This window comes from Amphiura filiformis, chromosome 3 (genome assembly GCF_039555335.1).
Source record: "Amphiura filiformis chromosome 3, Afil_fr2py, whole genome shotgun sequence".
NCBI lineage: Eukaryota > Metazoa > Echinodermata > Ophiuroidea > Amphilepidida > Amphiuridae > Amphiura > Amphiura filiformis.
In genome coordinates, this window is record NC_092630.1 from 34,292,656 (window position 1) to 34,319,894 (window position 27,239).

At 36.6% G+C, this 27,239-nt stretch overlaps 2 protein-coding genes across 2 annotated transcripts in view; both read left to right on the forward strand.

Annotated features, from left to right (window-relative positions):
• The window catches only part of LOC140147206 (plexin-A2-like), a 148,509-nt gene that overhangs the window by 96,904 nt on the left and 24,366 nt on the right, over window positions 1–27,239 (forward strand). The window lies entirely within an intron of this gene.
• On the forward strand, window positions 366–26,960 carry LOC140148153 (plexin-A4-like). Its single transcript, XM_072170013.1, has 15 exons — window positions 366–1,595; window positions 9,690–9,884; window positions 12,403–12,552; window positions 17,022–17,137; window positions 18,683–18,815; window positions 20,216–20,375; window positions 20,591–20,687; window positions 21,369–21,492; window positions 21,623–21,757; window positions 22,125–22,220; window positions 23,192–23,285; window positions 23,714–23,907; window positions 24,922–25,076; window positions 26,116–26,233; window positions 26,823–26,960. The coding sequence occupies exons 1-15, from the start codon at window positions 492–494 to the stop codon at window positions 26,958–26,960; spliced, it is 3,009 nt and encodes a 1,002-aa protein (XP_072026114.1). The 5' UTR covers window positions 366–491.

Sequence of the window (27,239 nt, forward strand, 5' to 3'; positions counted from 1 at the left end):
ATTTAGATTTAGATTATTCTTATTTTTTAACATACTCTATAAATAACATTTTGTTTCATAAAATGTCAAATTCACGTTTTATCCATCAGTAATCTTGGCAAAATAACGTACTGCAGCAGCTGACGCCATTTTCACGATAAACGCATCTGCAGAATCGCCATTGTGTAACATAAAGCTATGTCTAAAGGAACGGTGACACACAGGTCAAGATATCATGTGGTAGTAGGGGTGTGGAAGTTTTGACTACTTCTCTGTGTATGAGTAAATGCACAGCCATGGGGAAGTAGTCAAAATATACCGTACTTGGTATGAATGAACAGCAATGGTAAAGAAGAATATATGTTGTATTGCTATGATGATATTGATCAAACCAATTTGAAATTTCTGCCATGTTATATCAGTCTAATTATTGTGAGTATGTTCTTTTATTTGACAGAATTTGAGCCATGAAGTATGAATAAAGCCAACTTCGTCACAGAAAAATACCAATCATGGATACACACAAATGTCTACTCATTAGCACCACACTTACTTTGTTGATTTTATGTAAACACTTGACTATTGGTCTAGATCTGTCAGCATATGAAAGTGCAGCCTTCAGTATTAATCCATCATCAGAACTCACTCATTTTGTAACTCACAATGAGACTGGTATTGTATACATAGGAGCCAGTGATGCTCTATATCAGCTGGGAGAAGATTTTGTCAGGCAAGAAAGAGCTGACACGGCAGCACAGTGTGAAGACAGTGCTCAAACCTGTCCCAATTATAACAAGATTCTCCTGATTGATTATGCACATAATAGACTCATTACATGTGGAAGTGAGAACCAAGGAACTTGTCAAACTCGTGATTTGTCAAATGTGAACACTGTTTTATATGAAAGTAATCACCCAGTTGTTGCATCAGGGAAGTTAACAACTGAAGCTATCATAGCTCCTGGACCTAGAAATGGTGGTGTAGATGCACTCTATGTGAGTGCAACACTTGATGAAACCAGGAGAACTAATGTGTTGCCATTGACTAGGAGGGAGCTAAATATTAATGACTTGTTTAGAACTGAAAGAGATGGCAGTCTTCAGTTCAGTACAGGTGTTAGTGGTATTGACCTTGCTTTTAACTATGCAGAAGTGTTTAATTGGAAAGAATTTACTTATTTTGCAACATCACAAATACTGGATATAAGCTCAGATGACAGTATCTTTGGCCCACATGAAAGAGATACTTATGTCTCTAAAATTAATCATATATGTCACAATAACATTGCACTTGAAAACTCCTATGCAGATATACTTATTGAATGCAGTTCTGAAGGGAACCACTACAACCTAATTCAAGCTGCCTATGTTGGGCCAGCAGGTCCATCTTTAGCAACATCACTAGGCCTCAATGCAGGAGATGATGTCTTCTATGGAGTGTTTGCTGAGAATGAAGGTGCCCCTTTATCTTCAAATATTCCAAGCAGCAAGTCAGCCTTGTGTGTATTTAAACTACAGGACATTGAAGAAGCTTTCCTTGATGCAGTTTTTGGATGTCTAACCAAAGGAGGTGGATTTAAAGCTGGATATTTCCAAGGCTCTCAATGTGTTGAATTTGTAAGTAATTTTGTTATAATATTGTATGAGGTAATGGATATTGATGATGTGATCAAGTAATCTGGTCAGATGTCAACATCATTGTTAGTTAGTTAGTTAGTTAGTTAGTTAGTTAGTTAGTTAGTTAGTTAGTTAGTTGTTAGTTAGTTAGTTAGTTAGTTAGTTAGTTAGTTAGTTAGTTAGTTAGTTAGTTAGTTAGTTAGTTAGTTAGTTAGTTAGTTGGTTAGTTAGTTAGTTAGTTAGTTAGTTAGTTAGTTAGTTAGTTGTTAGTTAGTTAGTTAGTTAGTTAGTTAGTTAGTTAGTTGTTAGTTAGTTAGTTAGTTAGTTAGTTAGTTAGTTAGTTAGTTAGTTAGTTGGTTTTTTTCTTTCTTTCTTTCTTTCTTTCTTTCTTTCTTTCTTTCTTTCTTTCTTTCTTTCTTTCTTTCTTTCTTTCTTTCTTTCTTTCTTTCTTTCTTTCTTTCTTTCTTTCTTTCTTTCTTTCTTTCTTTCTTTCTTTCTTTCTTTCTTTCTTTCTTTCTTTCTTTCTTTCTTTCTTTCTTTCTTTCTTTCTTTCTTTCTTTCTTTCTTTCTTTCTTTCTTTCTTTCTTTCTTTCTTTCTTTCTTTCTTTCTTTCTTTCTTTCTTTCTTTCTTTCTTTCTTTCTTTCTTTCTTTCTTTTTCTTTCTTTCTTTCTTTCTACTGTATAAGATTCTTTTTTACTTTTTGCTGCAGGGCCTCCATGGAAATTATGTATTAGCATTGAAGGGGCTACCCTGCCTAAAGAAAGAATAAATAAATGAATAAATAGAAGTGTCCAATTTTATTCATAACCTCATTAATATATGTAAAGCCTGTGATCCAATCCAAAAAAATTGATTACATGACTGTGCCCTCATTGAGCGACCATTAATGGTTATTAGTAACCACGCATCACATTAGCATTTTGAGAATAAATAAGTTTGATTAGGTCTCATGCATCGCGTATATTCATGAGGTTATGAACTACTATTATTCTTCATTCCTGTCCTTCTTGTCCAAGTATACAAGAAAGGTGGAAGCTTTTGACTACAACTCAAGCTGCAGCAGAATCTGCATTACATGAACTTGATTTATGTATATTTTAGTAGTTGAAATTTGCATCAGGATGTCTTCTAACTTCTTAATGATATAACCAAATTGACTTTTTTCAGTTGAAGACATCACATGACTAAGTAAAGCATCCTTTTCTTTGAATTGTTAATATACAAATATCTCCATGATCTGTTAAAGTTAGCAGTCTAGGTGCCATCTCAAAATATTCATTTGATATATGTTAACATGTACTCATCAGAGAATATTTAACCAAAGATATCAATGGACAGCTAGTTCACACATTTAAAAATCATTCCTTGACAGAAAAGATATCTTACCCTTCCCAAAAGTTTTTGCAAAAATGATATATCACCCCATTTCATCAAATGACACTCACATTACTTGTACAGGTTTCCTTTGTTTGCACCTGAGAATAAACTGGTTAAACATGGGTCAATAGTCAAGAAATAAACATGTTTTGCAAGATCTAGATGATTGTCTGTTCATTGAGGTACATTTCTTCACTATCGACCCATGTTGTACCAGAGAGCAAACCAGTACAGGAAATTAAAATGGGAGAAATGCAGTATGGGAAGTGTCAGATATCTTCTCTGTTGACACTATAACAAACAATTCGTCGGTCGCAACACATAGTGGCGTACAGTGATTTTGGTCAATTTTATGAAATTTGGCCCAACAGTTTTATATATCAAGTTCTTCAAGTATACCAAGTTAGAAAGCTCAACTATACTTAATTAATAAATAACGTTAATTAATTAATTGACTTATGTTAAGGCAGCTGTGTACTCTCAGACATGCATGTAGTAAAAGTGCAATAACTTTGTAATTATTCAAGCATAAGACATATAAAAGTATACATTTTTATGAAGGCAAGACATCAATAAATCTTAATATAAATACAGATTTGGGGTAAAAACAACAATTATGAAGAAAATCACAAAAAAGTGTGTTTTGGGCAATATTTGTTAGGTACATCATAACAAAAATACACTCTTTCCAAAATATTTTATTATGTTTTTAGCTCAATCTTGAGGCTCCATTCCAAAAACGGTTTTTTAATTTTTTTGATATTGGCCTTATTTTTTGAGATATTGACCATATAAGGCATCAAAATGAACGTTCTTAAAATTCACAAACGACTATTTGCACAAAATGATGCCTAAAATCGGTAATAGACCAAAATATAAAAAAAATGAGAAAACCGTTTCTTGAGTCGATCATGCTTTTTACGATGATCATATTTGCTTACCTATAGATGCTGTATTTATTGAGTTATCGTGTACCTAAATCGTCATTTTACCGAGAAAATGAACATTGAAATAATGGCCGATGAAATTTAAAGTGGTCACATTTTGCACTTTCGAATCTCGCAGGAGAATGCAGCAGTTTTTATTTTTCTACCTTACATTACATAAACATCGGGTAAATCCACGGCCTCTTGAGAAGTTTGAGCGAAATCCATTCATAACTTGATATTTAAATCGGGGGAAAGAACTTGAAAAAACCCACATTTTATCAACTAAAACGGAGCCATTTGACCACAGGTTTTTGTGCTTCCGTGGTGTTTCCATAAGATGCGCGGCGCATGCAGATAAGCGTCGGCGTATGCGTAAGCGTATTTGTGCGTCAACAAATCGCGCGACATAACGCGATGCTTTGTTGCGTAGCGTGTATCCTGCTGGTACAATAAAGATTTTCTTTCCTTTTCAATTTCAAACACGAGTGGAATAGTGAAATAAAATCCTTAAAATATTGCAGTTGGAGTTTGCAAATCTGGATTTTCATTCCTTGTATTTATAAAAAACATAACAAAGTACAAACATATCAAAAAAACTCAATTTCGCGATAAAAACAATGTCTAGAGTACACAGCCGCGTTAAGAATCCCGTAAGAATCCAATATCTTCCGTTTCACAAACTGTCGAACTATTATCATACGCCATTATGTGAAACGGCGAAAATCGGATTTGATGACATTTAGGCACATCATCCGTCAATAATGTGGCGTACGCTTCAGAAACCAGCCGAAAACCCCAAATCTTCTGTTTCACATAGTACGTACGTGCGACTTACGCTTCAAAAACCTGCTGAAACCTCCCAATCTTCCGTTTCACATAGTGGGGTATGTGCGACTTACGCTTCAAAAATCCGCCGAAACACCCAAATCTTCCGTTTCACATAGTGGCGTATAAGTTTAGAGGTAGATATATCATGTAAAAGTTATTCCTTTTTAACTATTTAAGTTACAGTTTAATAGTTTAATCCTTTAACTTCAATTTCAAATGTAATCGGTCCACTGAGAGGTAATATTGGAGACTATGTTATTAGTAGCATATCCTTCAAACACGTTTTTCTCGGAAATCTATTTTGCGTTTGTCCTGCACGTATGCCACTATGTGTTGCGACCGACGAATTTCTCTAATCAGCAGGATTGAATTTGTTTTCTTTACTTATTATTTTAAAAGGTTATTTTTTGGTTGGTTGCCTTCGGGGTGGAAGGCAACGGCAAACCACCACCCATCACACTTAACATCTTTATTGCCATGTATACCTTGATGATGAGTTTCATAAATGTGAGAAGCATGACACTGGATAGTGAGACCCCCAGGCCTGAAGGTGTCTCAAATGCTACTGAGGAAGAGAGGACGGATGGCATCATGTTTGGTTCCAATGACGCTCCAACATCAAAGCCAAATGGAAGTGTTGGAGTTGATGGGTCTGTGGACAGAGAAGCCAGACGAAACCTCTGGAAAACAACATTGAAAATTGGAACGTGGAATGTTAGAACGATGAACCATGGTAAACTGAACATTGTAACCAGAGAACTTGATAGAAATGATGTCAACCTTATAGGAATTTCTGAGATGAGATGGACCGGAAAAGGGCATTTCACCACACCTGGCAATCATGTTGCCTACTACTCTGGGAAAGACACAAGGAGAGAGCATGGTGTTGCTTTCATTGCCAACCCAGATGTTGCCCGGTGTGTTCTAGGATACAACCCAATTAATGAGAGAATCATTACCATCCGAATACAAGGAACACCAATGAACATATCTGTGATTCAAGCATACGCACCTACCTCGAGCATCAAATGAAGAAGAAATCAAAACCTTTTATGATGACCTCCAAATGGCTATAGACAGTATCAATAAGAGAGATATTATGATCATCACTGGAGACTTCAATGCAAAAGTTGGAGGACAAAGTACCAACAAAAATGTGATGGGAAACTGTGGCCTGGGAGAACAGAATGAGAGAGGAGAAATGCTTATTGACTTCTGCCAAGAAAACCACCTTATCATCCTCAATACTTTCTTTATGCAACACCCAAGGAGGCTCTACACCTGGACATCCCCAGACCATAGTACAAGGAATCAAATTGATTACATTTTGGTCCAGAAGAGATGGCGATCTAGTTTCATGTCTGCAAAGACATATCCTGGGGCAGATTGTGGATCAGACCACCAACTTCTTATGTCAAACATGAAGTTTAAGCTGAGACGTAAAAAACAACAAAGAAAGCCTACCAGATACGATGTGAGTAAGATCAGTGACAGCTATAGAGTTGAGGTGAAGAATCGGTTCCAGAAGCTATTGGAAGATGATCCAGAGGAGTCCACACCAGAAGAACTGTGGCAAGAAATCAAAACTGTAATTACAAATACAGCACAGAAGACACTCCCCAAAAGAAAGAACATGAAAAAGCCCTGGCTTTCAGAAGAGGTTTTTAAATTGGCGGATAAAAGAAGGAAAGTAAAGGAAAGGGGTCTTGATAAGGATGATAACCGCCAGGATTATCGTGATCTGAGCAGGAGAATACAAAAACAGGTCAGGAAAGATAAAACTGACTTTATCAAGCAGAAATGTGCCGAGGTTGAAAGGGACAGTGTAACAAACAACACCAAGGACATGTATAGAAACATCAAGCTACTGACCAACAAACCAACTCACAGGCTCAATGTGCTGAAAGATGAAGCTGGCAACATCCTTACAGAAGAAGAGGAGATCAAAACGAGGTGGAAACAGTATTGTGAAAACCTGTATGCATCTAGAGAAGGAAATACACCTGATGTAGAACCTGATCAGGAAGATACAAATGCTGACCCAGACATCTTGATGTGTGAAGTTGAGCAAGCCATAAAAAGACTCAGGAATGGTAAATCACCCGGAATTGATAACATCCCGGCAGAATTGTTGAAAGAAAGTGATGCTGAAGGAGTCGCCATCATCCACAAACTCTGTAACAAGATATGTAGAAGTAAAGAATGGCCGGAAGACTGGAAAAGAGCAGTGTTTCTCCCGCTACCAAAGAAAGGGGACATAAGGGAATGTGCAAATAACCTTACCATATCTCTTATCTCTCATGCCAGCAAGGTGCTGCTCCATATCATTGCTGAAAGAATTAGGGGTCATCTAGAAAGAGAGTTACCACCAGAGCAGGCAGGTTTCAGGAGAGGAAGGGGAACTAGAAACCAAATTGGAAACCTGAGAAACCTAATGGAGAAAAACATGGAATTCCAGCAACCTTTATTTCTGTGCTTCATTGATTATTCCAAGGCATTTGATTGTGTCCAACATGGAAAATTATGGATCATCATGAAAGATATGGGCTTCTCTGCACATGTGGTGGATTTGATTAGATCTCTATACAAAGGACAGGAAGCCACAGTAAGAACAGAAGGTGGAGATAGTGAATGTTTTACAATTGGCCAAGGAGTACGCCAGGGATGCATTTTGTCACCATACCTGTTCAACATATATGCCGAGCATATCATGCGGAATGCACTTGATGGCTACGAGGGTATGGTTTCAATAGGAGGACGACAAATAAGCAACCTCAGGTATGCTGATGATACCACCCTCATTGCAAGAACAGCTTCTGATCTACAAAATCTCATTAACCGAGTTAAGAAGGGCAGTGAGGAGTATGGATTGTTTCTCAATGTCAAGAAGACAAAGGTCATGATTTGTGGTGGAAACGTAGACCAACAAGTGAAGGCAGGTGGAGAGGACATAGAGGTTGTTAATACTTTCAACTTCCTTGGATCCCTCATTGTAGAGGAAGGAGGCAGCTCCCAGGAAATCAAAAGACGCTTGGCTATGGCAAGAACATCTGCCATTGCACTCACAGACATCTGGAAAGATAGAGGAATCTCTAGAACAACAAAGATGAACATCATGGATGCCCTGGTCTTCCCGATTGCCACATATGGGTCTGAAACCTGGGCTATTGGAAGAGCAGATAGATCTAGAATCCAAGCTTTGGAACAGTGGTGCTGGAGGAAAATGTTGAGAATTTCTTGGAAAGAACATAAAACAAATGAATTTGTCAGAAGCCAGATAGGAGACCACACCTCATTATGCCAGAAGATTGACCGGAACAAACTTCAATATTTTGGCCATGTTTCTAGAAGAGACGGAGATTGCTTGGAGAAGATCATTGTTCAAGGTCATGTTGAAGGACATTGCAGGAGAGGTAGACAGAAGACACGTTGGTCAGATGGAATCAAAGAGTGTACAGGACTATCTCTTACTGCAGCCTATTGTCTTGCACAAGACCGAAATAGCTGGAATGATATCATCAAAAGGGTCACAACGGGTTAGCCATGACTCATAGGACGACGACGACGACGACGACGACGACCCACCTCAAACAATGGTGGTCCACAGACCTTCATTCATGCATTACAATTACATATGGCTGCTCTAGCACTCATCTTGTATCATCTTTTCTTTTGCAACTGGTTGGTGATTTTGTTCAAATGGGTCTAATGTTTGATTCCCAGGGATACCAAGTAACTTCTTTGTTCATCTTATCGCCTTTTATATTCCTTCTTTTCCTTCTGATAGGAAAAAAAAACATGGATAGTGTTAGGGTTAAAAAATGAAAACCAAAATCACTATATTCATCATCCTAATCTGTTACCTGTTTTATTCCAGTAAATGGCACAATAGGGCTTGGTGCTATTGACTGGTTAAAATAGGTGAAGAATTAGGATGACAAATATAATGACCAGTGATTTTGGGGTGTTTTTTCAGAGATCTTTCTGCTTCAATTTTTGAAAGCACCATCCCCGTAATGTTCCTGTGGCCTTATTTTTGTAAATCTGATTGAACTAAAACTCAACAGCTGTTAGCATCTGTTTGAAAGCATTTTTCTCACACCACCAAATAAATCCCCATAGAGATATGTACTAAATTTGCCATAAGAAAACATCATTTTTTCTTCGCAGGAGCATCTCAGTTCTTAGCGATAGCTATGATGGTTGAAATTTGCCCTAGCCTGATCCCTCTGACTGTGAAAAAATATAGGTTGACCATCATTACGACTGGCCCTCAAAGTCTATGATGTCTGGAATTACCTAATATACATGCAAAATCATGACAGTGTTTCTGTATAGAAAAGGCTGCTTAAAATCATTATAAAATACTCAATCTCTCCCATCTGTGGTACACTTGCAGGATTTGATATTACTTATCATGACCAATCCAAATCCAAAAGTTATGCAAATTTCTGCTCATTTTAATGCTTACTTTAGGCTATCTATGAGTTTTTCTGATAAATTCATTCAGGGTGCACAACCATAATAATACTATTTGGTGGTGTGAAATCAGCATAATCTCTGTCCAAAATGATACACACACCCAGAAACCTACCAGCATATAGCTATGTGAAATGTGGTTGCCTGCATATTTATATGTGGCCCCATTTCAGACCCTTGTTTTGGACCTTTATTTCTTTAATGATTTCATCTCCATTGTCAGAAATGAATTTACATATTTGCCAAAAAAGGCAAACAAAAAAAGAAAATCCCCATAGCACGTAACTCTTGTAACAAATGTTTAGCCATACTTGATTGAGCTGAATTGATATTTTTGCTTTACAGACCTTTACAAATGTTATATATTTCAACAACTGAGCCAAACTAAGTTATTTTGTAGCTGTGATGAGGCTAATTTGTACTATTTATTTACCTTAGTAAAGATTTGAATTAAGCTAATTGATTTCCTTTGTTTTTCAGTCTTTAACTCGTGAGCAAGCAATAGGACAGCAGTGCATAGAGCAAACAAATTGGCAGATTGCATCAGGTATTACACCTCTAGTATCAACTGCTGTAATTGAATGGAATGATACTTTACCATCATCTATCATTACAACCACGCATAGGGACCATACTGTGGCTTTTGTTGGAACAACAACTGGTGATTTAGTCAAGGTAAAAAAGTATTGCTCTTCATAATTAATTTGTGAGTCAGTAGTAAGCCAGTAATCTTGTTGGAGCCGCTTTCAAAAGTAGTTAAATAAAGTGATACCAATAGACATTGATATTTTATTTGTGCACTGCCATTTCCACTTTCCCATCATTGGACCAGTTTTGATGAATATATTATCACTGGTGCATCTGCCAATACCTCTACTTTCCAGTGTTCCAAATAAGGTGGGCATTGAGCCAAAACCCTGTGAAGAACACTGTGGACATCTTGATATGCTACTCTGCAGGCCCACAGACCGCTTCAAATTTTGTCACCAAAGTTGGCAAGATGGACTCATACTGACTATAAAGAATTCTTATGAAATGATGTTTATATAATATATCATAAATTTGGATATTGGTAAACATGATTAGACTGGTTCTTTCAGTTTGAAGGGGCTTTTAATATGCTAATTAGCTAATTTACATTTTTAGAATTTGTTGCTATCTACTGCTGATAGCAATGACAAAATTAGAGTTAACTAATTTCTTGATTTGCCATTTCAATCTCTCTAAATAAGAGCAAGCAAACATGAAGATAAGTAAATTGCATAAGCAAATGAGGAATACATGGCCAGTGGTGTATTATCATAGGGGCAGGGGGGTGTTGCAGGGGTGTGGGGGCTGAAAGGCCATGTCTCCTGTCAATCGATTTGAACATTTAGAAAATCCCAGAAAAAATTGCAGAAAAAGTGCTTGGGTGCCCCTGGGGCCCAGTGATGCTCCCTACCTCCCTCCCCCCATAGTGGTCTGTGCAACCCCGCTGCATAAGAGATCTCATGCTTTTGCAGTTCTATGCTAGAGCACACCAGCAGTGCCAAATTTGGAAGTCTTGCAATGCATTATCATGCATGTACATTCGTCTTGCAAAGCTATCAGTGATCTGAGTATGCATTTAGGCCCTATTTGTACACAAATCTTACCTTTAGGCCCTATATTCCTTCACTAGTCAAAAATCTGCAGTTCGTTTGCTAAACAGGCTAGAAACCATCCAATTGGTATGCTACACAGCAGGGTTCAAATTCAGTCAATTTTTTTGCATAGCTGTTTGTGCGATGCAAAACACATGTTTGTATAGCAGTTTCCAAATTTTGCATAGCAGTTATTTTGCTATGCAAAAAAAGAAAAATGCGTAGCATTTTGCGATGCAATATTTGTATTTGCGTAGCGAATCTACAACTTCTGTCATTGTCATCAAATCTCGGCTATAAAGCCCCCAGACGATCACATGTCACGCTCGAGGGCAGAGTTTGAGGGCAATTAGCAAATATAATTATATGCACGAAGCAGGATCATAGCATTTGAAAAAAAAAGGTAGGCCTTTACTTTTACCGCGAGGAATGAGCATTAAAAATAATGTTGCAATTTTGCAAACCTGGTAAAGTCGCTCCACAACCATAAAGAACAGCAAAAATACCACAGATGGAAAAAACCTTCAAAAACGATAAAACCAGAATAGGTCTTCAGTAAACTCTTCACCTAATTTTTGTTCAACATTATCTCGACATTATCTCATCCCCGTAAAAATATTGCAAGCTTCCGAAGGTCGCTGATCTTATGCTCTTGGTAACTCCCTTCACCAGGAACATGTGTTATGATTTTGTGTGTTAGTGCGTGCAATGGCGACATTCTCTCACATAATTGGGGGGGGGAGTAACGCTAGTAAACATAAGCATGACATATGACATAAGCAATCAACCATGATAGATTTCGTAATATGGTACCCGGCATTGCTTTGTCTTATTTTTGCAACGGGTACAGCATAATTATCTTAGATGTAACAAGAATAAGCAAATACCAACTGCGAGATGTTTTTGATTTTCGGGGAATTACAGATCATCCAGATGTGTTTAGCTCAAATTTATGTATAGCACTTTTAGCGATGCATTTTGGAAAAGTGCATAGCAGTTGATGGAAATTGCATCGCAAAATGCGATGCGATACCATCGAAATCGACCGCTGCTACACAGTCATTTGTAGCTTAGCTGTGAAGGATTTTATCGATAAAAATTTTGAAAGTGGCAAAAACATTTAGACAGAGGTCAAAAGGTCAAAATCATACAGGGTGCACACCAGTAAATAGCACCATTGACTTTGAATTTCTTGACTCCAGAGCGACTCAGTTCTTCAAAACTTACCCTTTCTGCAAGTCGAAGGTCAGATGAAGACATTTTACACAGACAATCTATTTCTCAGGCCTAAATGAAGATTAAATATAAATCGGGGCCTAATAGTTGGGTTTTAAGCCTTTTCTAATGTATTAAATTAAGTTGTGTTGCATGTTTCCTCGTTTGAAACACTGATGTAGGAGACTTGTATTTACTGGTGTGCACTCTTCAGCATCAATCCATGTTATCACCTATGTTATTGATTTGTGAGTCTGAAGTCTACAAAGAATCACAAATGTGGACCAGTGTAACATTACTGTTGTTCAATTTGATTTTGGCTTATTTCAAACACTTCTCGTTCAATATTCTTCCAGATTCATATTGAGAGTGAAAGTTCTGCCAGAGAATATGAGAGGATAAGTCTGGGCAGTCCTGTAATGAAGGATGCTGAGGTGGATACAAACAAAGAAATGGTGACAATACTGACACAACAACAGGTAAGATACTATTGGCTAGAGAAGCAAGTAAGTTCATATTGAGAGGGAAAGTTCTGGCAGAGAGTATGAGAGGATTAGTTTGGGTAGTCCTGTATTGAAGGATGCTGAGGTGGATACAAACAAAGAAATGGTGACAATACTGACACAACAACAGGTAAGATACTATTTGCTAGAGAAGCAAGTAAGTTCATATTGAAAGGGAAAGTTCTGGCAGAGAGTATGAGAGGATTAGTTTGGGTAGTCCTGTATTGAAGGATGCTGAGATGGATACAAACAAAGAAATGGTGACAATACTGACACAACAACAGGTAAGATACTATTGGCTAAGGAAACAGGTAAGTTCATATTGAGAGGGAAAGTTCTGGCAGAGAGTATGATAGGATTAGTTTGGGTAGTCCTGTATTGAAGGATGCTGAGGTGGATACAAACAAAGAAATTGTGACAATACTGACACAACAACAGATAAGATACTATTGGCTAGAGAAGCAGGTAAGTTCATATTGAGAGGGAAAGTTCTGGCAGAGAGTATGAGAGGATTAGTTTGGGCAGCCCTGTATTGAAGGATGCTGAGATGGATACAAACAAAGAAATGGTGACAATACTGACACAACAATAGGTAAGATACCTAACTAAATGTAAATGTAAATAATTTATTATGTGCAATATCATTATTTTCTTTTTCTTTAGGATTTGGAGCCTTTGGATGAGATGGTTGGAGAACAGCATGCATGCACTTTTGTTCTGTTTCTTCATGGAGTGCTTTTAGGTTGACCACTTCGAAAGTGGCATTTGCTACTATTTGGTCTTCCCTGCCAGGGCACTCTCGTTCTTGTTCGTCCCTGTGTTCTTGACTTGTATCCTGTTCATCTATACACCTCACCCAAATGCTCCCCCCTTTTTTGCTGTTGATATTTTATTGGTAGGAATGTCAATTTATTGTTTAATTAAATTTAATGATTGTATTTAAATTAAAATCGATTTCCCTCATTATTTTCATTTTTTAATGTATTTTATCATGCTTGTATGTATTGTACTTTTATATTGTATGAATTTTTGTTTTGTATTATGTATTTTCTGGCAAATAAAATGAAATGAAAATGAAATGAAATGAAGATACTATTGGCTAGAGAAGCAGGTAAGTTCATATTGAGAGGGAAAGTTCTGGCAGAGAGTATGAGAGGATTAGTCTGGGTAGTCCTGTATTGAAGGATGCTGAGATGGATACAAACAAAGAAATGGTGACAATACTGACACAACAACAGGTAAGATACTATTGGCTAGAGAAGCAAGTAAGTTCATATTGAGAGGGAAAGTTCTGGTAGAGAGTATGAGAGGATTAGTTTGGGTAGTCCTGTATTGAAGGATGCTGAGGTGGATACAAACAAAGAAATTGTGACAATACTGAAACAACAACAGGTAAGATACTATTGGCTAGAGAAGCAGATAAGTTCATATTGAGAGGGAAAGTTCTGGCAGAGAGTATGAGAGGATTAGTTTGGGTAGTCCTGTATTGAAGGATGCTGAGATGGATACCAAACAAAGAAATGGTGACAATACTGACACAACAACAGGTAAGATACTATTGGCTAGAGAAGCAGGTAAGTTCATATTGAGAAGGAAAGTTCTGGCAGAGAGTATGAGAGGATAAGTTTGGGTAGTCCTGTAGTGAAGGATGCTGAGATGGATACCAAACAAAGAAATGGTGACAATACTGACACAACAACAGGTAAGATACTATTGGCTAGAGAAGCAAGTAAGTTCATATTGAGAGGGAAAGTTCTGGCAGAGAGTATGAGAGGATTAGATTGGGTAGTCCTGTAGTGAAGGATGCTGAGATGGATACCAAACAAAGAAATGGTGACAATACTGACACAACAACAGGTAAGATACTATTGGCTAGAGAAGCAGGTAAGTTCATATTGAGAGGGACAGTTCAGGCAGAGAGTATAATAGGATTAGTTTGGGTAGTCCTATATTGAAGGATGCTGAAATGGATACCAAACAAAGAAATGGTGACAATACTGACACAACAACAGGTAAGATACTATTGGCTAGAGAAGCAGTTAAGTTCATATTGAGAAGGAAAGTTCTGGCAGAGAGTATGAGAGGATTAGTTTGGGTAGTCCTGTATTGAAGGATACTGAGGTGGATACAAACAAAGAAATGGTGACAATACTGACACAACAACAGGTAAGATACTATTGGCTAGAGAAGCAGGTAAGTTCATATTGAGAGGGAAAGTTCTGGCAGAGAGTATGAGAAGATTAGTTTGGGTAGTCCTGTATTGAAGGATACTGAGGTGGATACAAACAAAGAAATGGTGACAATACTGACACAACAACAGGTAAGATACTATTGGCTAGAGAAGCAGGTAAGTTCATATTGAGAGGGAAAGTTCTGGTAGAGAGTATGAGAGGATTAGTTTGGGTAGTCCTGTATTGAAGGATGCTGAGATGGATACCAAACAAAGAAATGGTGACAATACTGACACAACAACAGGTAAGATACTATTGGCTAGAGAAGCAGATAAGTTCATATTGAGAGGGACAGTTCTGGCAGAGAGTATGAGAGGATTAGTTTGGGTAGTCCTGTATTGAAGGATGCTGAGATGGATACCAAACAAAGAAATGGTGACAATACTGACACGACAACAGGTAAGATACTATTGGCTAGAGAAGCAGATAAGTTCATATTGAGAGGGAAAGTTCTGGCAGAGAGTATGAGAGGATTAGTTTGGGTAGTCCTATATTGAAGGATGCTGAGATGGATACCAAACAAAGAAATGGTGACAATACTGACACAACAACAGGTAAGATACTATTGGCTAGAGAAGCAGATAAGTTCATATTGAGAGGGAAAGTTCTGGCAGAGAGTATGAGAGGATTAGTTTGGGTAGTCCTGTATTGAAGGATGCTGAGATGGATACAAACAAAGAAATGGTGACAATACTGACACAACAACAGGTAAGATACTATTGGCTAGAGCAGTAGGTAAGTTCATATTGAGAGGGAAAGTTCTGGCAGAGAGTATGAGAGGATTAGTTTGGGTAGTCCTGTATTGAAGGATGCTGAGGTGGATACAAACAAAGAAATGGTGACAATACTGACACAACAACAGGTAAGATACTATTGGCTAGAGAAGCAAGTAAGTTCATATTGAGAGGGAAAGTTCTGGCAGAGAGTATGAGAGGATTAGTTTGGGTAGTCCTGTATTGAAGGATGCTGAGATGGATACAAACAAAGAAATGGTGACAATACTGACACAACAACAGGTAAGATAATATTGGCTAGAGAAGCAGGTAAGTTCATATTGAGAAGGAAAGTTCTGGCAGAGAGTATGAGAGGATTAGTTTGGGTAGTCCTGTATTGAAGGATACTGAGGTGGATACAAACAAAGAAATGGTGACAATACTGACACAACAACAGGTAAGATAATATTGGCTAGAGAAGCAGGTAAGTTCATATTGAGAAGGAAAGTTCTGGCAGAGAGTATGAGAGGATTAATTTGGGTAGTCCTGTATTGAAGGATACTGAGGTGGATACAAACAAAGAAATGGTGACAATACTGACACGACAACAGGTAAGATACTATTGGCTAGAGAAGCAGGTAAGTTCATATTGAGAAGGAAAGTTCTGGCAGAGAGTATGAGAGGATTAGTTTGAGTAGTCCTGTGTTGAAGGATGCTGAGATGGATATAAACAAAGAAATGGTGACAATACTGACACTATTGGCTCGCAAAATAGGACAGTATAAGTGCATTTTACTCAAAAACTAATGGGATCCTGTACCTTAGTTTGTAATATAGTTCACAGAGCCAATCTTGAAAAACAACATGCTATAGGAGGAGCACACTGCGGTTTGATATGAGCGTAAATAACAATCAAGTTGCATTAACATACCATTACTACTTACCAACATAGCTCAACATGTGGGCCAAATTCTGGCCAAATCCTAGCAATGGACTGTGTTATGTTGAGGTATTGCATGCCTATACTTGAAATTTTAATTGAATGAACACAGCTTTCAACAGCTGTACACCAACTGTGATCATATATCACATATTGTGTTGGCACGGTTGGATTAATTTCTGTGTCCCATCAAAATGATAAGATTGTTATTAAATTGAATGTCAAGGTTAAAATGCACATGAGGTTATTCCTACCCAGAAATCAAATTTGCAAATAAACAAATTGGCAACAAAGGCAGCATGTATGTGCTCGTATGAGCCACATCAAAACACATTGTTGCATTGTTACCTTAATAGCTTGGTATGGATACTTTCCTTATGGTATGTCAAGAATTCAATAGATGTAGGAGCTTACATATGTATCACTTCCCTAATTAAATTCTACAAGACTATCTTGAAAAGTTGTGTGCTTTCTAAGTTTTCATTGCTATTTTGTTGTGAAAGTCATACTATAATTTATATTAGTGGTTCCAAACTTTTCAAAATAATTTAATATAATCTTGTAATTCCACACTTTTATGCTTTACAGCTTTTGAAATTGAGAGTTTCTAATTGTGCTGCCTACACAACGTGTGATGACTGCATAGGAGGTAATGGAGGACAAGATGGAGACCCATACTGTGGATGGTGTACACTGGAGAGACGGTATGTCCATGTCATCATTTCATCATGTGTAGTCCTAATAATTATTGTTTATTTCATTTTAGCTTCCTCACAGTGTACGTAAACACCAAAGAATTTTCCATCTTCTTCTGGTATAGTGCAAACTCCCCCAAAGTGAAAGCATCAGTACTCGGGGACTAAGAAAAGACTAGTTTAGTCCTCCCTTGAATGCATTAAGGGTAGACGAGGTATTGTTGGTCGAAGCAACTAAAAAAATCAATTTTCATTATCTAGATCCATATATTATTGAAAAATAACACCTTGATGTTTTGCGAAACATCATTCTACAAATCCTATACCTTGAAAACTTGCTTAATTTATTGTTGTTAATGAGTTATGTACGTTTTACAAAAGTGTTGTTGTTTCAGCCCTCTTTACAACATAACTCAAGAACCACAGGACCTACCAAATATATCTGTGATATTTGAATTCTTTTACACGTTCGTTATGAAATGAGCAATGCAGTTTTTGCCAAAGCTCACTACCATTTGCAAGATGCTGTGAATGACCAAATCGCAACAGTTTAAAATAATTAATAACCTTAAGGGGATTTGGGTGCCTGCTTCCTGAAGACCATTCCAATCCTGACAATGCATGGTAAGAGTGAGGTTCTGTAGTATTCCTAGTTTGTTGTTAAGTTCTGGAACTACAAGCCTAGAGTAAATTATTTGTTTTGTCTAAGTAGGAAACCTATGTGGTTGCTCTGGTTGATTATCCCAGACATTAAATCTGCTTATTTGATTGGTTTATCCAGCTTGATGTTTGTGTAGTTTTGTCTTATTTCTGCCAAGTTTCCCATTGGGAAGGATCAGAACAAGCAAGCAAAGTTGATTGTGGAATGCAGAAAGCTTGGGAGTTCCCAGTACGAGTTGGAGATGTGTGGTTCTTTGATGCTAGATATTGGAGATGTGGTGGATTTTGAAAAGCATTTATAAAGTTTAGCTTGTCTTTTCCAGTCTTCCAATATTTGCCAGGACAGCTGTTGTAGCATACCACCAATACCAGATGTCCACCTATAGTTGTTCAAAGTGAATCTGGCAGCACAGCATCATACTCTCAAGCTTTTTGATGAAAACATTTGGATGTGGATCCCATACTCAGCTCACTTATTAAAAGAATTGTGTATATTAAATACATCTTTAATGATTAATTTTATTTTTAATTTGAAGGAATTTTGCTTTAAAAATCCCACAAACAGGCTCTTAACGTACACTCTCTGTTTTTGATGTATATTTGCATAGTCATTTCATAATCCAACACCTTTTACATGTCATGCTACTTTCATGTTAAAAGTGAACTTTTAGGACTAAACTAAGGTTGGTATGTGTAGCATATAATCCAGCACTAATTGGCAGTTTGATAAGTAACTGTAGATTATTCCAGTAGTTTAAAACATTATTTTGACATTACATCTAATACTGCAACTAAAATTTTGAAAGTGAGTTCCAAAAATTTAGTTCCAGTATTAGAACTAAATTCAAAATAATAACTGAAATAATAACTGAAACCTTTGTTGTTTGTATGTAGATGTACTCTGCATGACGAATGTCCAATGTCTGATGTATCTACAAGATGGCTGCCATATAACAATGTTCAATGTGTCTCTATTAGTAATGTGACTCCATATGACAGTTTACCAATCACTCAAACCGAACAACAAGTAAGTATTGCATATGCACTTCTTTGCACATAAGTTCATGTTATTGGCATTTATTGAACAAAGCAAGTTCCAAAATCATATATTAGAGACAGCAGTGCTTTCTTATAATAATAATAATAATAATAATAATAATAATAATAATAACAATAATGGCGATCCTGACTTTTAGACCACCCGCGCTATATAAGGTACAAATTGCAAATTTATCATATTAAACTTTCGCAACAAGGTTAAACATGTTTTAACTGTACAAACATACCTTTTATTCCATCAAACAAGCTTTATTTTGTTCAAAAATTCACGTTTTTATAGCTATTTTTGACGTAAAAGAGCTGGTTACAAAACCGGTGATGCCAGCTCGAAGTTTACAGCGTAGCACAAGCGCTTGATGTACGCTCATTTTGACGGTAATTTACGCTCGCGTATCATGCATTTTCAAGCTGCGTTTGACATCGTTTTACTGCATGACGCAATTCTGCATTTATTCAAGATGGCTTAATTTCTCGAAAAACGTGATGTATTTTACCCATAATTTCCCTCATTACTCAAGCCCTGCCCTCTTTCACAATATTTTAGCTTCTTGGATATCATCGGAAACATAGATTAGTAATATTAGGTAGGTCACTGTATTTTTAAAGATTGTTTAGATGGTTTTACAATGAAAACATTGATGTTAAAGCTTCTTTTCAAAAATTGGTTTTAGCTTGTTAAAAAGCGGGTAAAAAATAGTTTTTAGCTTGTTGGATATTGTTGCTTAATAGTTTAAAGCTTGACTCCTTAGATGAAACTTTTAGTTTAAGCTTGTTAGAATATTAAACCTTGATGAAATAGTAATATTTGAGCCCTATATAGCGAGGGTGGTCTAAAAGTCAGGATCGCCACAATAATAACAACAACAACAACAACAACAACAACAACAACAACAACAATAGTAATAAAAAAAATAACAATACAATTTTGAATATTTACTGAAAGGAAAAGAAAATACATGAGAACATTTAAAATTTGATCCAAATTTATTGATCAGTATTATTGACTCATATTGCAGCATTTCTGATTGGTGACCACAAAAATATCAAACTAACCCTAACTGCCTAAGGGCTTTTTGGCGACGGGAAGGGAAAGAAGGAAGGAATAAAGAGAGAAAACAAAGAAAGAAGTTGTTTGCTCTGGGTGGGATTCGAACCTGAGACCCCTCGCATGCCAAGCACTGGGTCTGCGACACTTTGCCACGGGTCTTGGGCTTCGCTGGCCAGCGAAACTGTGCCTATATATCACTTAGGGCGATTGCGTCATCACACCACGAACAGCGCATATATCAAGCAGTATTTTGTAGTATACAGTCCTGTTAGGGTTAAGTTTGATTTGATAAGTGACACAAGTGTATCTCAATGTTTCAGATTATCCTGACTGTAGAACAACTCCCAGACCTAAACAATGGAGCCTCTTACCAGTGTATATTTGATAACATTCCTGCTGTAGCAGCCAGTAAAGATGGTAACAAGTTAACCTGTACTACACCTGCTATGTCTGATATACCTAGGATAACATCTGGTAATGGTACGTATGAAACATATCTTCTTTAGCAAAATTGTTTTTTACATCAGTAATCTTTAAGCAATTTGGAGTGTGTATACAAGTTATCAAATCTTAATTCTTATTGGTATTGTAGGCAAATGTGTCAATTTAACTACATTAGAAAACATTCAGAAAATATGATAATCATGCAGCAAAACATATCTAATCATTTATAAACTTCATTTGCCTACTTTCAGATCACACCATTATGCAGTTGTATGTTTATTCTACTGAGACGCGAGTGAAGTTTGTGCAGAGGGAATTCTACTTCTATGAATGTAACACACATAAAGGGTAAGATACCAATACATTCATTTGTTTGAGTTCTAATCATGAACAGTCTTTGTATTTTAATGCTTGGAAAATAATCACCTCTCCCTCATCTTTCTGGAAGAGGTGCATTAATCTGGACAGTTCATTTGAGGATTAGTGGTGAAAGCTCATAGTTGTTAAAATATTTCAAAATTTAGAAGACACAGTTGAATTCTTTTCAAATGCAATCATGAAGGTTGTTAAAGAAAACTGTAAGGAAAACTTGTAAGGAAAGGTAATCATGGAAGCAGGTGACTCTTGTGGTTTGGAAACCACTTTGCATTGTAAGTGGTGCATATTTACCTGTGATGAAACAAACATTATTTTATCACTAGATGGTTTCATGTTTAGTTAGAGATCCAGCTATAACCCCACCCCTAAATTCCTATCATGTTTCTGTTCGCAGTTCAATATGCTATTTTCAATATAATGAAATTTTAATCAGTTTTGTCTATACCAGAATTTCCCCCAAATAGGTGAAGTGCTGGACATGAGTTACAGGACAAGAATGTTCAAACACAAATATGATCCTGAGTATCACTCTAGCCAGAATTATCGGACTGAGAATTAATACAAATGTGGATGTGTGTGATGAGTAAAATTAATTGGGATCAAGAGCAGTGTCAAATTACAATTTTGTTCTTTTCTTTTCATACGTAAAAGGTGTGTAGCTTGTACTAATAGCAGCTGGGCTTGTGATTGGTGTATCTATAGCAACAAGTGTACCCATGACAACAGCACATGCACCATGGAAGATGAGACAAACAGCATCATAAATGGAATTAACGTAAGAGTTTTAGTGATTATATTTGATTACTCATTATCAGCAATGTTTTTATTTCAAATTCATAGCATCTTGTGTCTTTATTGTTCTTTTTACACAATCTACAATCACTGTAATATATTGAATGTTTCAGAACCCAGAGATAGCCCCTAGACAAGGCCCAGAAGAGTGTCCTCAGCTAATTGCCCAGGATGGAGAGAGATTGGTGCCAGTAGGTGTAAGCAGAGATATCACAGTCATTGGCAAGAATTTACCAGATATGAACAGGGTATGCAATGTATAAGAAATAGACCATGTGTTGTATAGCTAAATTCCATGTTGGTTTTTCTCCTGTTACATTTAACTGATATAATATTTGTGTAAATCAAATATGAAGTGTCAATGCTTGTTGGCAGATAAAGCAAAAGAACCTGCCATGCATGCTCAGTTTCTGGTCAATGAATAAAAACATTTTTGGATATATGGGAATATAAGAAATTCAACAGGGGGATCTCTTGGGAGATAATGGAATGAATATTGCTGATCAATGATAAGGCGTTTAAAAGAAGATATTTATGAGTATTATTGTAGCACACATGGTTGTGTGATAATAATGATATTGTCATAATTTTCTCTTTCTGTAAATAACTTCATAGGTTACAAGTTACAAATGTGTATTGAGCATAGATGGCAGTGAGGAGTCTACAGCAGCCATGAGGTCAGGAGAGGAGTTCACCTGTACACAAAGAATGGTAAAATATATCTCATAAAATTCTAAAAGTAAACTAAAATATTTGGCAGTTTCTTTGCCCTTCTGTTATAATGAGATGCATGTAATGGGTTTACTAGAAGCAGATTCAGTTAGATGTGCAAAGCCGCATCATTATTAAAATGTTTTCACTGTTGTTACATTGTAACATATTGAAAGAAACAGCAAGTACGGATCATGATGATCCGTACTGTCTCATGATGATCTTTTGAAAACAGACCTCTCCTCTCCAAGTGGCATGATATTGTCACATATCATCTTTACAAATATTTTACAAACTTTGCTCATCTCCCAACCCTTTCAATTCCCATCCCTGTCCAGGATTTTTAAATCGCAACAGATGTGCCAGTGACCTACCTTTTTACATGCTTTCTCTATCTCAAAGTAAATCTACATCGCCCGCTACACCTCTGGCCCTATAGTTAGTCTTGTCTCAAGTTGAGAGTGATGCCATATTGGATTTATGGCAGATTCAAATTGGTGCGTTTACCTGGTTGTGTTGCCAGTGTGTAAGAGATTGGATCCATAATTGGATCTAGAAGACAAATGCTTCATATTCTAAAATATTACATGGACATGCAGTAACATTGTGCTGCACAAATGGGATGGATGGGTGCAGGAAGAAATACTCCCCTCACCTGTGAAGGGCAGAACTTCAAATAACCTTTTACTCAATTTCTTATGCACTTTAAGGTGATCTTATTTCACTTCGTTGTTGTATCAAAACCCTTAGATTATTTAAATGTCCTCATGACACTTTCCTGCTTCTCAAAAAATATAACAAAACTCAGAAATTTTTGTTCTATTTTGAGTTATATGTATACTGAATGTCTGAATTACACATAATCTCAGAATGTTTTTGAGGAGACAATGTTTATGGGGAAAACCATGTGACTTTGTGTATAACAAGCTCACACTTAAAACATTTCTGTTTTTATATTTCATGAAACATAGTACACCTTCGATGAGGAAATTCAAGACTTGGATGTCAGTTTGTCTGTAATGTGGAATGATAACAGAATACTGGATGATGTCTTTGGATTTAAAGGTAAGATGGTTTCATTGTTTGATAATGATATTGTACCCAGATATTATATTTTGCCCTTTGACACAAGGACGACACATACACTTGCTTGTCGGATAAGAGTCCTTAAACTGTCCCATAGCAAAATTTTGCTGAGAAAATTAAGCCAAAATACTATGCATTTGAATATGTTCAACCATTATTGGTTAATTTTCACTGATATATTAAGGATGGGATATGAGAGTGAACGGCTATAGTTTGTTAGTACTCTCAAGTAGGTGGATTATGCATGGTTTCAGACTGCCGTTTCTCAGTAATCATCAACTTAAGTGGTTGTCTTTTTCGTGGAAAGAAAACTCATTTGTTCCTGACAATATTAAACAATGAATCTATTATCCAGTGGTTAAAACCCAAAAATAAATTCAACTTATGTTGCTTAAACTGTCTTTCAGTGACTTTGTACAAATGTGAAGTTAAAAGACCAGACTGCAGTCGCTGCTTGTCAAGTACCACAACAAGACCAGAATTAATGTGTGGCTGGTGTAAGACCAATACTATGTGTACAGTGAATGATAACTCCAAGTGTAGTGGAGGATGGCTGGAAGCTGGGACTGATGAAAACTGTCCAATGCCTATATTATCAGGGGTAAGATGAGCAACACTATAATCCTAGAAAATAAAAGGTGGCACACTTGACCATCCATTTCCTCCATGTAAGATTAAGCTAATTTTATGAGATGGGTCATGATTAAACAAATTAAACCCATGCATTGCATATTAAACCCAATTTTTTGTGGAATCACCACTTATAATACCATATAATAATATGTTTTTATTCAAGCATTGATTCACTTTGTATGGGGAGGGACTAGTGTGCAACTACATTTTAAGGTGGCTGTGTACTCTGAGACATGCATGTAGTAAAAGTGCCATAACTTGCTTACCTGTAGATACTGTATTTATTGAGTTATCATGTACCTAAATCGTCATTTTACCAAGAAAATGAACATCGAAATAATGGCCGTTGAAGTTTGAAGTGGTCACATTTTGCACTTTCATTGAAGCTCACAGGAGAATGCGGCAGTTCTCGTTTTTCTACATCACATTTCGTGAACATCGGGTAAATCCACAGCCCCTTGACAAGTCAGAGTAAAATTCATGCATAACTTGATATTTAAATCGGGGGAAAGAACTTGAAAAAACCCACATTTTATCAGCTAAAACGGAGCCATTTGACCACTTGAAATTACGCATGCAGACAAACGCCCCGTATGCGTAGCGTATCTGTGCATAAACAACTCGCGCGACTATGCAGCATGATGTGTTGTTGCACGCGTGTGCCCTGCTGGTACAACAAAGATTTTCTCTCTTTTTTAAAATTGCAAACACAAGTGAAATAGTGAAATAAAACCCATAAAATAGTGCAGTTGTTGTTTACAAATCTGGATTTTCTTTCCTTGTATTTATAAAAACATAACAAAGTACATACATATCAAAAATGCTCAATTTTGCAAAAGAAACAACGTCTAGAGTACACAGCCACGTTAAACCACAATGTTTTAAAAATTTACTTGATTTGCGTGAGTTGAAGCTGTGTTGTTGAAGTATGGTTTAGATATTAATGTTTACTAACTTATTACATCACCATTTCATTTTGTAGGTATGGCCACCCTCTGGACCTAATGAAGGGAACACCATCATATCTGTCATGGGGACTGACCTAGGCCTTGAGTTTAATGATGTAGTCTCTGTGATGGTTGGGGACAAAGATTGTGATATTAGTGGTTTGAGTCAGGAGTATATGACTGGAAGCAGGTAAGGCTGAAATATCATGTGACAACAAAATTGTAAGTGTAATGTATTTCTCCCAATTGATAACACCCTGAATATCATAGGTTATTACAAATATAGTGCAAAAACTAGAATGAACAGACAATTTTTGAATTGATTTGTGATCAAACAAAATAATTGATTATCTTATTGTGCAATTTCATCTTGATAGTTTTGCCCCAGGGGGGTCACTCCCATTGTGGCCTGTACACTATCTGCGATAATCAACTTTTGAAAAGCATCCTAAACAAGGATTTAACCCTTGGCTAAAACGATACCATAAACAGGTAACACATGGATTTTATTCCTTGCATCAAATTTCATACCCTATATTTCATTTCCGCATATTAGCAATTGCAATTTTGCTACCCTATTTTCCAATTTGTCATGTTTTTGACACCCTAAACATGATACGCGCGTATCGTGCCTACCCACAAATAAAAATACCCTTTTTATGTGTTTTTATTATCGCGGATGGTGTACAGGCCACAATGGGAGTGACCCCCGGAGTTTTGCCATGTTGCAGGCTATAATATGCTGAGAATTAAAATGTTAGTGGTAAAGTCTCATCTATTTTATAATTTTCAGTCACATAAAGGGTGGCATTGGTTACATATTGCACTCAATGCACTGAACATATGTGGGCTAAATACTTTGCAGGATAGAAAGGGGGGCTACTGCCTCAAATTTGCTATAGGTTCAACACCACTAATTATCTATTACACAGTTTTCAATGGGAAAATGGCTAATTTCGGGTGGAATTTTCTCATATTCAGAACTCTCGCAGGTAAACGCCACCAATATCAGGTGAAACTATATAATTTAGATGCCAAATGATCAAAAACTTAACATAGATTGACCTAAGAATTTTCTTGTTTAAAAGCACTGAACCGTAAACACCTTAAAATTGAAGTGTGCACTCGAAGCTGAAAGTTACAATATGGTAGGGCGAATATTTACTATTCCTATAATTGAGTGTTTTTGTATGTAATAGTCCTAATCACATTTCTAATGTTTCTCACAGTGTTAGTTGCAGGACACCTTCAGGTCGTACAGATTCTGAAGAAGACATCACTGTAGAAATCAAAGGTGCAGATGAGACTGTACTACAAAGTACTGGCAGTGTGGTATTTACTTACAGGGTATGTAAAATAAATCCCCCATTTACTTTTCTACATAGCAGTACATTCTCATATTAGCCATCATGAAATAAAGATAATATGCTTCTCTGGCCCAGTCTTTTCATGCAATTAATTCCTCCATTACCAGACCTACACATGTATATAGACATGCTGATGTTTGCTGAAAGTATATAAAGAGGAAAAACTAAGAGAAGATGATAGACTGATGGAAAGTCCCCTCCCAATGAATCAAGTGATTTTATTCTACAGACTTGTAGTCAAGAGAAGTTCTTATATCCAATCTGACCAAAAAGCAGATATTTAAAAGAAAAAGGCAATAGAAACAAATTAGTTTGATCTTTCGATCAATGCTTGGTCGATCCTTACTATTTATGAAATCAATTAAGTTACTATTGTTAATTGTGATAAAACAGTAATTTTTGCCTGTAGGGATATTGGCCAATATAAATTTTGTGTTAATTCTGATTAATTAGTTCATAGTTCATTATTAGCAAGTATCGAAGCAGCATCGACGGTCGATCCAAAGACCGAACATATTTGTTTCTGGTGCCTAAATACATTGCATCTTCCTTTTATTAATATCCTACAGAATCCTTCCATTTCTTCCTTTGAGCCTCAAGAAGGTCCAGAAGCTGGTGGTACTGTAGTGACAATTTCAGGTCAATATCTAGATGCATGCAGTGAGATATCAGCTACCATTGGGTCTGACTGTGTCATGAATAGGTAATGTGATTTTTTGTCTGTCTGTTGCACTATGTATTGATAAATCCATTTATGCCTTAACGCGGCTGTGTACTCTAGCCATTGTTTCTTTCTCAAAATTGAGTTTTTATGATATGTTTGTACCTTGTTATGTTTTTTATAAATACAAGGAATGAAAATCCAGATTTGTAAACTCCAACTGCAATATTTTAAGGATTTTATTTCACTATTCCACTCGTGTTTGAAATTGAAAAGGAAAGAAAATCTTTGTTGTATCAGCAAGGTACACGCCCGCAACAACTCA